The following is an 11,522-nucleotide window of genomic DNA, read 5'->3' on the forward strand; positions in this document are numbered from 1 at the left end:
TGATGTTGGACGATATTGCTTATTGCATATAATGAGTCTAGTATTGGGAAGCAAAATATTGTCCGTTACATATGTACAACAATATATTTATTTTTACCCGTTCTCAATTTTTTATTTAAATTTCTATGATAAAAAATACTTCTTTTGTCTCACATAAATTGATGTTTAATTGATATTTTGACACTTTCACATATTTTAAGAAAATTTTTAGTTTTTATTTGTAAATTAATTTATAATTATTTTTTGATAGAGAGAGAAAATATAAACCAATAATAATTCAAAATTTTAAATATTTTAAATGATTACTTTTTGAAATTTACAAAACATCAATCTTTGTGGGACAGAAAAAAGTATATTTATAAACCTCTATAATATATACTCCCATCCCATTATATAAGAATAAAGACTTAGATTCTTCTGTTACACATTAATTGGTTAACCGTGTAAATCCTGATATAAAAATAGAAATGAGTCAATAAGATTAGTCAGCTTAATTTTAAGATAATATTAATGTCCGATATTTATATCGCATTTGATGTAGTCGACGATCGAAATAAATTAAACAAACAAAACACACAAAAAAACAAACATTAACACACAAAAGAACAAAACTAAATAATAAAATTAACATAGTAGCTAAAAAACAAAATCGAGAAAATAAGTTTTCAAAATCTAGTACGTGCTTGCATCTACATGATCCCACGAAGTTCTTCACATATCCACAATATACTGTACTATTTTGTCTATATAAACACATCTCCCATTTCCACATAAGAAACCTCAAAAGCCCTAATTAAAAATCTCAATAAATTAACCTAGATAGCTTTCTTGCCAAATAATCAAATCTTTTCATTTATAAGATGGGAATCAGATTCAGCCATGGTCCTTCGACTGCAACCATTGACTACAGGAGTCATCAGAATAGTGAAGATCAGAGAATCAAGACGAAGATCATCAATCACGACAAGTCTCATCAAAACCAATCAAGCACTAGCTTTCAGATTCCACTTCATTATCCGAAATATACAAAGACTGATTATGAGAAGATGCCAGAGTGGCAACTGGATCAGCTTCTCAGAGAGTACGGTTTGCCGATCATCGGTGATTCTTACGAGAAGAGGAAATTTGCTATCGGAGCTTTTCTCTGGTCGTCAGAGAACGAGCACTAGGACATGTATCGTGAAAGTTTCATCGTACGTTATATGGTAATATGTAAAATAAAAATAAGTTGGTGAAATTAATGGTGAAAGAAGAAACATGTTTGCATGTATATATATATTATCTAGGACATGTATGTGTTATATAAAAATATTTATATATGCATTATGTATCGATCGTGTGCTTCTCTACTCTCCATGTATGTAATTACCTCATGGGCGCGACATTTGTAATAACTATACTAAAATATGTGTATATATATATATATATATGTGACAATATTTTGCTTCATTATCTTTATATATATTATACTACCTTGTCTTAAATGATTGCTCCAATCTAAAGAAGCTCAATTTCGTGATTTTTGATATGTGATTAACAAACAATAAATTGTATATTTTTAGAAACACGTACGTTCTGTGATATATATATATATATATACATTTATTGTACGATTTTGTGTTTTTTTTTTTGGTGACTAGTACTATCACAGATTTATAACTAATATTGTGCTTATTTTTTTTATCAACAATTTTACTATCATTATTTTGTTTTTCAAACAATTTAAAAATTATTATAACAAATATATATTTAAAATCGACTTAAATCTCCGTAAATTTAATCATGACACATTATATGTTGGTTGGATTACAATTACGGGATGGTTGATTTGGTTGACGAGACATATTAATTTTACGTCATGAATTGTCTTAATGTTCTCGTCAAGATTCTGGATTTCTCTACTACAAATTCAATGCGGATCCATCAAAATTCATACTCGATAATGGATGTGTGCTTCTTCGAATGACCCTTTGTACATCATTAGAGGAATGAGTTGTAACTGTTTAAATTTTATGATGTGGGTTCTAGGTTTGTAGTAGGTATTTTATTCTAATTTTTTTTGTTGTAAAAAAAATAAAATGCACTAATCAACAACAAAAAAAGAAAATGCACTAATCAACTAATAGTTATGTTGATTAAAAATATATATGACTCATGTCTTTTACAAATTAATTTAGATCTCTTCTTGTGAGCTTAGCATGACTAAACAATAAAAGATAGATTGATACTCGAGAATTGGAACACATCACCTTAACAAAATAATTAAACTAGCCACAAATATCAATTAAAAAATAATTGTTATGATGAAATCAACTGCCAAATTTATAGTCATCACGAAATCAATAGCGTAAATCAATCGTTTTAATCGTTTCAATCAACTGTGGTAGCAATACTGTACAATACCGGCATGGAACTGAGTATTCAATTGAAATTTTGAAAACTTACTAAAAAAAAATTCAACTTACAACCCTTTTTCTTTTCCTTTTGAAAAAAAAATACAACTACTTTTTTTGTAAATATTTGGATATTTTTGACGAGAACATCTATATATAGGGGTATCAAAATGGGTAACCCAACCCGATCCGACCCATATCCAGGTGGGTTCGAGACTTTCGTGGGTGGGTTTAACCCGACCCATTTTTTATAATGAGTTGAACTTATATACCTAAACCCAATAATATAAAAGCCAATGGCTAAATGGGTTATATGGGTTACCTATTTATAAATAAAATAAAATAAAATAATTAATATTAAATTTATAATATATTATATAAAATAGAATTATAAAACCAACCAAAGTTTTCAAGCTTAAGAAAATAATATCAGATATTAAAATTAAAAAAAAACATCCTAAAATCCTAAAGCCAAAAATCCATTAAACCAAAATAAAAAGTCATTATATTAGATATATATTATATTTGTTTTTTTTCGATTAATCCATGGATAACCCATAACCCTAATGGGTTTACTCCGTTAAACCCACGAACCCATTGGACGAACCCATCAATACCCATTTATTTATATGGGCATAAAAACTTAACTCATACCCGTTAAAATAATAGACAAACAGGGTAAACCCATTGTTTCTACCCATTTTGACACCCCTATCTATATATACTTCAATAGTTTTTAAAATTATTAACAAAATTTTGTGTGCACCTATAATGCATTTCCGTTCATTTATCTAATTCACCAAACTAGTATGTATTGTTGGTAAATAATGAAAACAATCTTATGTTAGAGATATGACAGGATACTCATTAAAGACATAATATTTAATTGATCCTGTTTTAGGAAGTGTCTGTAATTAGTTTAACCTAGTGTCTCATCTACCTCACATGTATATATATCACGATGTATAATTGATATATCAAACAACACATTTCTTATATGGTATCAGAGCTTATATCGATACCCTAAATTTTTTTTTTCTTCTTCTTCTTATTGCTCTCTTATCTCAGCCGCCTAAAAATCATGGCTTCCCTCGACGTTGTCGATACCACTCCACCCCTCCTCAACATCAACATGGTGAATGTTACGAAGCTAACCTCTCTTAACTTTCTCACCTGGAGTCTCCAGGTGCACTCTCTCCTTGATGGTCATGATCTTGCTGGTCACGTGGATGGCACCAAACCTGCTCCACCCTCAACTCTCAACACTGATGGTACGTCTTGACCGAATCCAGCCTTTGCGATCTGGCGTCGCCAAGATAAGCTGATATACAGTGGTCTCCTTGGTACTCTATCTCCTTCTATTCAATCTATTGTCTCCAAAACCACCACTACTGCTGAGATGTGGAAGAAGCTCTCCGCAACTTACGCAAATCCGAGTTGGGGACACATTCAACAGCTTCTTCTTCAACTCAAACAATACTCAAAAGGTACCAAACTGTGGATGACTATATGCAAGGTCTTGTTACTCGTTTCGACTTTCGATCAGTTTGCACTTCTTGGGAAACCACTGGAACATGAGGAACAGCTCGAGTTTATCCTCACGGGTTTGTCTGAAGATTACAAATCTGTCATCGAACAGATCGAAGGTCGTGAGACTCCTCCCTCTCTCTCTCATTGAAGTCCATGAGAAACTACTCACCAGAGAGGCCAAACTTCTCTTGGCTGCGTCCTCTGCTCCATCTCTTGTCCCTATTTCTGCCAACGTTGCCACGTCACGTCCACGCTCCTACCCCAACAAACAACCTCAACGTAACAACCAATCCTGGCACAACAATCAATCTCACTATCAGTCCTCCCGCGGTGACAACCGGTTTTCTCGAGGTTATCAGGGTAAGTGTCATTTTTGTGGCGTGTTTGGTCACAGCGCTAAACGTTGTACTAAACTCCAACACCATCAATCTGGGTCGTCTAATGGTCTTCTTCCGTCCCCGTTTCATCCATGGCAACCTCGTGCAAACTTTGCTGCTTCCTCGTCCACAAATCCTTGGGTCATGGATAGTGGAGCAACGCATCATCTCATATAGTGATCTTAACAACCTCTCGGTGCATCAACCATATATTGGTGATGATGCCGTTCTTATTGGTGATGGATTTGGTCTATCTATTGCTCACACTGGTTCAGTTTCTCTCCCTTGCAACCTCCAAAACTTATCCTTACATAATGATTCCGCATATTAAGAAAAACTTGATTTCTGTGTATCGTCTCTGTAACGATAATCAAGTCTCAGTTCACTTTTTCCCGGCTTACTTTCAGGTGAAGGACCTCAGATCGGGGGTCCCATTACTCCAAGGCAGGACTAGAGATGACTTATATGAGTGGCCAGCTTCACCCTCCATCCTCACCTCTTTCTTTGCATCCACCACCCCTCAACTCACAATAAACAATTGGCACCATCGTCTTGGCCACTCTGCTCTACCCATAACCAAACATCTTGTTTCTCATTTTTCATTACCTTGCAATAAATCTGTACCCTCAAACACTTTATGTTCCGATTGTGCTATTAATAAAACTCATAAACTCCCTTTCTCTCAAACCTCCATTGTCTCCACTCGCCCTCTAGAATACATATTCGCTGACTTATGGAGCTCTCCAATTCTCTCCATCGACAACTAAAAGTATTACCTGGTTCTTGTAGATCATTATTCTCGCTACACCTGGCTCTACCCCCTCAAGCAAAAGTCTGAAGTTCGAAACACCTTTGTTGCGTTCAAAGCACTCGTTGAAAATCGTTTCTCCACAAGAATTGGTACATTATACTCTGATAATGGTGGAGAGTTTATGGCTCTTCGCTCCTTCCTTTCCGACGCCGGCATCTCTCATCTCACTTCACCTCCTCACACGTCGGAGCACAATGGTATTTCTGAGCGGAAGCACAGACATGTCGTTGAAACGGGTCTCACCTTGCTCACTCATGCTGGCATGCCGAAACAGTATCGGTCTTATGCTTTAGCTGCTGCAACCTATCTCATAAACCGCCTCCCTACACCAGTCATAGCGATGATGTCTCCTTTTCAGAAGCTATTTGGCACAACTCCAAATTACAACAAATTAAGAGTGTTTGGATGCCTGTGTTTTCCTTGGCTTCGACCTTACAACACCAACAAGCTTGAAGATTGGTCCACACCATGTGTATTTCTCGGTTACTCTCCTACACAAAGTGCATACTTCTGCCTCCAACCAAATTCAGGCCGCATATACACATCAAGGCATGTTCGCTTTGATGAGAATGTGTTCCCATTCAACAAAACCGAATCTCGACCCTCTACCTCCACCAAAGAATCCTCTTCATTAAACCTACCACCATATCCCTCAGCCACTACAATACCTGTCATATCCAACCCACCACCGTCCCAAAATCCTTCCTCCCCGCCACTCGTATCGTCTCCTCTGTCAGGATCCCCGCATTCTGATTCTTACCGTGAAGAAGTCTCCACCGCATCGGTCACAACGTATCCGTCACGAAACAATAATTTGACTGGTCCTAGAGATACTAATACAGATGGACCAAGCTTGGATTCATCTTTATCAGGCCCAAATCCGGCCCATGATCCAACTCCATCTCCAAGCCCGTCGACACAATCCAGTCCACACACTGAACCCTCGTCTGCAGACACTTCTACCTCCGACTCCTCGCTACGACGACCATCATCATCTCCACTGGTTCCACCACCAGTTCCACCGCCGGTTCCCCCACCAGTTCCGCCGGTTCTCCAACCTGTTCCACCACCGCCCAATCATCCCATGGTAACTCGACGGAAAAACAATATCAGCAAGCCGAATCCCAAATATAATTACTCTGTTGGTCTCTCTCGACTCATTCCAGCTGAGCCTCAAACGGTTAAACAAGCCCTCCAAGACAAACGGTGGCGAGGAGCAATGTCTCATGAGATCGACGCCTTTGCACGGAATCAAACGATGGCTCTGGTCCCTCGACAACAACATTTCAATGTTGTAGGCTGTAAGTGGATTTTTAAAAACAAACTTCAGTCTAATGGCTCTCTAGACAGGTGCAAAGCTAGATTTGTCGCCAAGGGCTACAACCAACAATATGGAGCAGATTACACCGACACCTTCAGTCCGGTAATCAATTCAACCACTTTTCGCCTTGTTCTTGATGTCGCTGTCTCCAACTCATGGCTGATTCAACAGCTTGATGTAAACAATGCCTTTCTCCAAGGCACTCTCGAGGATGAGGTCTACATGGAACAACCCCCAGGCTTCATCGATAAGGACAATCCAACACATGTATGTCGCCTACACAAAATGATATATGGCTTGAAGCAAGCACCAAGGGCGTGGTACACAGAACTTCACAACTTTCTCCTTCAAATCGGTTTTAAGAACACCCTCGCCGACACTTCTCTATTTGTGTTACGAACTGGCAAGACATTTGTCTACCTCTTAGTATATGTGGACGATATTCTCGTAACCGGTAACAGCAAGCAAGGTATTCAACAGACACTTGATCTTCTTGCTGATCGCTTTTCTTTAAAAGATGCAGAGGACCTCAACTATTTCCTTGGCATCGAAGCACATCGCACCTCAGCAGGCCTTCATCTCTCACAGCGGAAGTACATTCTCGACCTTTTTCATCGGTATGACATGTCCAATGCCAAACCCGTAACAACACTGATGGCGTCTTCACCCAAAATCAACATCCACACTGGTGTTCCTCTCTCCGACCCGACCAAATATCGCCAACTGGTGGGCAGTCTTCAGTACCTTGCCTTCACAAGATTGGATATTGCCTTTGCGGTTAACATGTTGTCTCAATTCATGCATCAACCAACTGATGCACACTGGCAAGTAGCTAAACGGATCCTTCGCTACTTAGCTGGCACACCAACACATGGTATTTTCGTCTCCGCAAAGAACACTTTCAGTCTTCACGCGTTTTTGGATGCTGATTGGGCTGGTGACACGATTGACTATGTCTCCACAAACGCTTACATCATCTACCTCGACAGTCACCCTGTTTTGTGGTCAGCAAAGAAACAAAAAGGCGTAGCGCGATCGTCTACTGAAGCAGAGTATCGGGCAGTCGCAAATGTTGCATCAAAACTCAGCTGGATTTGCAATCTCCTTGTCGAGCTAGGTATCCCTCTCCCTCGACCACCGGTTGTATACTGTGATAATGTTGGAGCTACATTTCTGAGTGCCAATCCGGTGTTTCACTCGCGTATGAAACACATTGCGATCGACTACCATTTCGTTAGGGGACAGGTACAAACTGGTGCATTACGAGTAGCTCATGTGAATACCCAAAATCAACTAGCCGATGCACTGACTAAACCTTTACCACGTGCACGGTTTCTTCATTTGCGAGACAAGATTGGCGTTGTTAGAGCACCTCTATCTTGAGGGGGGATGTTAGAGATATGACAGGATACTCATTAAAGACATAATATTTGATTGTTCCTGTTTCAGGAAGTGTTTGTAATTAGCTTAACCTAATGTCTCCTCTACCTCACATATATATATATATATATGACAATGTTATTCGATATATCAAACAACACATTTCTTACACCTTATTTCAAGAAACCAAAAGGGAGCACTATATATAGATCTGATTTCTCCTATTAATTTCGTTAGTCAAAAACTTGAATCATTGGATATATAGAATAATTTGCCAAATTTATCTCTCGTGAGTCGTGACAGTTGTATATATTAATAAGTTATAAATTTCTACAAGATTATTCTGAGTTGCACAAGAAGCATAATTGAACAAAATTCATACTGATCAAAGTTCATATATATTGAACAAAAGTATTAGGTTTTAAACTACTCCATGACTATTCTGAATTGCACAATAAGCATGTTGGAAGTTGGAACAAAATTCATACGGAGTATTGATCAAATTTGAATAAATACCACACCGAGAAAGCATTAAAAAAAACCCCAAAGAATAACTAATGAAATGCAAAATACACATTTCCAATAAAAAGTAAAAAACCGTCTAGTGTGACTTGCGGGTTTACATATCCACCAAATCTCTCTCTCTCTATCTCTCTCAGAGAAGCTGAAACGTTCTTTGATAATGGGCAAAGTGAATTCGAATCGGTCCAAGAAGAAGGAGGTTTGTAGTGGTTCCGGTGTAGCTCAGCTAACTGGGAAGAAGCGGAAAAACGAAGGGACGTTGTTAGCGAACAAAGACGTGAATGCCAAGCGATCAAAGAAGGTTGCGAAAAAGGTGTGTTCCCAAAGGTTGGAGTATGAAGAGGAAGAAGAGATCAGTGTGCTACAAGGTATTCTTGATTGTTATGCTGTAACAGGGAAGAATCCTTTTGTTAATATGAAGGAAACTTTCGAGTTCATGAAGGAATATACAAATTTAGAGTCTTTCGACGAATTCGTAGAGAAGATGAATAGTTTGAAGAAGAAATTAATGGATCAAAGGAGTAATGCTAAAGAACCATCTACCTCGGATTGTTACTACCAGAAAGTTTCTAAGTTGTTGACATTGAGTTCGGGAGATGATGTGGGATCTGCCGTTGAGAAACCAAAGAGGAGTAAGCGGGTTGTAAAGCCTAAAGAAGAGAAGCAAACAGTGATGCGTCGTGAAGGCGAAAAATGATTTGAGAATGCGTCTTTGGTTCGACAAGTTGTAAGCCATGGTGTTGATGAAGATTCTCTGAAGAGCAAATGGGATGCAGTTCCTACAGCGAAGAAGAATAAGATGGATCAGAATTGGAGTCTTGTGAGCCAAGGAACGTGAATATATGCCACAAAAGTCTTAAGTTTTTTAAGGATTTGGTTTCTGTTATCGATGGACACTACAAACATTGTATCACAAAACTAAATGAAGTAAATTTAAATTACTTATTTTCAAGTGAAGCAAATAAAAATGATTAACATCAATTAGATCATTTGATGTTATAATTATCTAATTTTACGCGAGTTATTTATAATTGATTCAGTTTCAACTAGTTTGTATCACTTTTTTTTAAATTGATATAAAATATATTTTTATATCATTTAGATAATTGATGTTTTTTTGGATAAAATCACTTTTAAAAATGATTTAAAATTTACATCAATTAAAAACTGATGTTAAACAAAATTATATTTATAGAATTAATAAATCTATTTAAATACATATTTGTGAGCGAAAAAAATGTTTTGCGCGTTAACATTTTTGAACACTTCTACTTCGTCCACATTTTCTTGTTTCATTTTCCTATATACATCAAATGGCCATATATTATGTCAATACCAATACAAAACATCAAACATACAAGAAAAACATAGCAATCCTACCCTACTCTAAATATGTAAAAACAGAACATAATCTCTACACCGCTATCGTAGATATATTTATTATAAATTGTTTTGAAAATCTCCATATGAAAACAATTTCTCTAATATAAAATAATGAAGGATCGCATAAACGTGATAGAACATTAATCATTAGTGGTTCCTTTAATCAAATAGAAGAAGATTTACATAATTTTTTCAGAATTTGCAGATAAAGTGGTGAGAGGAACTGAGAGAAAAGTTGAGATATATATAAATACAATAATCGAGAATTTAATAAAAAAAATAGTATAGGTTCTGATTCTTGTCAAATTGTTCGATATTGTTAAACAAACTACCTTATTCCTTAAATCTAGGACGATTTATTCAACATGGACTAAACTAGTTATTTTCTTTGCGTATTATTAATAATATTGTTAATTGAGGTTAATTAAGTAAGCTAATTCATTTTTTGTCATTATTTTACCAAGAATCGAGTTTTTTTAAAAAAAAAATTTAACATGAACTTATAAAACCTCTTCAAAAAAAATTTATTTGGCGAATACAAAATTTCAGATCCCGCCCACTTAAATTTTGTCTCAAGCGCCAAACTATTATTTTTTTACTATATATCGAAAAAATTAGAGTTAGGATTTTTAAGGCAAATCTATCTGGTAGAAACTGCTGGCAGAAAAACATAAGAGGTACTCGTAAATCTGGTAGAGTTAACTTTTTTTTTTCTTTTCTAGATCCCGCTTACATATTCTATAGTATCTAACAAGTTTTTTATTTTATTTTTAGTTTACGATTGATGATGGATTCAGAGACACAAGCACCTGAAGATTTATCACAGTTGGAAACTGGTTACACAATGCCTCCTCCACTTGCTTCTGAATGTAAAATCTTCAAATGGAAAGTACAAGTCATAGGTAAATCTGATTAACACTGAACTTTATTTTTTATTAAATCATTTATATATAGCTCTTGGATCTGTTAATAATTTCAAGTTTTCGACCAAAGCTAGAGATCCCACATTTTATATAATATATATTTTTTATTAGGAAATGAACGATGGTGCCAATGGATATTTAAACAGTGGAAACAACGTTAGAGATATATGATCACAGAATGGACAATGTTGCCAATAGACTTATATAGTTTTACAATGTTTTTTTAGCTGCTTTGCTTTATTTATGTTTCATGGATTTGCAAGATGGATGATTTCTGTTATTTATTTTCTAAATTTATGTTTAATATATGGTATTTTATTTAATTATTTTTGTTTTAAATTTTTAATTTGTAATCTTTTATAAATAAATTAAATAAGCTATTCTGAAATTAAAATTCAATTATTAATATGAAAATAATGATATTCGAATTAGTTTTTTAACAAAATCAATTATTAGAATCATTAATGAAAACTGACATGAACTTACCATCAATTATGTACAAATGATAATAATATCTCAAATCGATTAACGCAAATGATATAGTTTCTAAAATCACTTAAGAAAATTGATACTACTTTTTACTTCAGTTATATATAACTGATTCTAATATTTAAATCGGTTATTGTCAATGATATAACAATTAAAATCACTTCAAAAAATTGACACCAAAATAACATCAATTACGTACAAGTGATATTAATAGTACAATCGGTGCTTGAAACTGATGCAATTATTCTAATCATTTGTGATAATTGACACTAATTTTAAATCAGTTTAACTAAATGACATAAATACTAACATCACTTAAATAAAATGATATAAATGTTGACATCAATTTTAAATAAATGATATATATTAATATTGATTATAATAATCGATGTA

General features: G+C 35.3%; 1 protein-coding gene and 1 pseudogene across 1 annotated transcript; both read left to right on the top strand.

Moving 5' to 3' along the window:
* Positions 1 to 688: 688 nt before the first annotated feature.
* LOC104724547 (uncharacterized) lies at positions 689 to 1,452 on the top strand. Its single transcript, XM_010443047.3, has one exon. It carries the CDS (start codon positions 861 to 863, stop codon positions 1,167 to 1,169), a length of 309 nt encoding a protein of 102 aa, XP_010441349.1. The 5' UTR covers positions 689 to 860; the 3' UTR covers positions 1,170 to 1,452.
* Positions 1,453 to 8,494: 7,042 nt separating this feature from the next.
* LOC109127370 (putative transcription factor At4g00232) lies at positions 8,495 to 9,194 on the top strand (annotated as a pseudogene).
* Positions 9,195 to 11,522: the final 2,328 nt, after the last annotated feature.

The sequence above is a fragment of the Camelina sativa genome, chromosome 11 (assembly GCF_030686135.1).
Source record: "Camelina sativa cultivar CO46 ecotype springtype chromosome 11, ASM3068613v1".
Lineage (NCBI taxonomy): Eukaryota > Viridiplantae > Streptophyta > Magnoliopsida > Brassicales > Brassicaceae > Camelina > Camelina sativa.

Coding starts and splice junctions, on each gene's coding strand:
- LOC104724547 (XM_010443047.3), top strand. CDS start 861: ATGGGAATCAGATTCAGCCATGGTCCTTCGACTGCAACCATTGACTAC.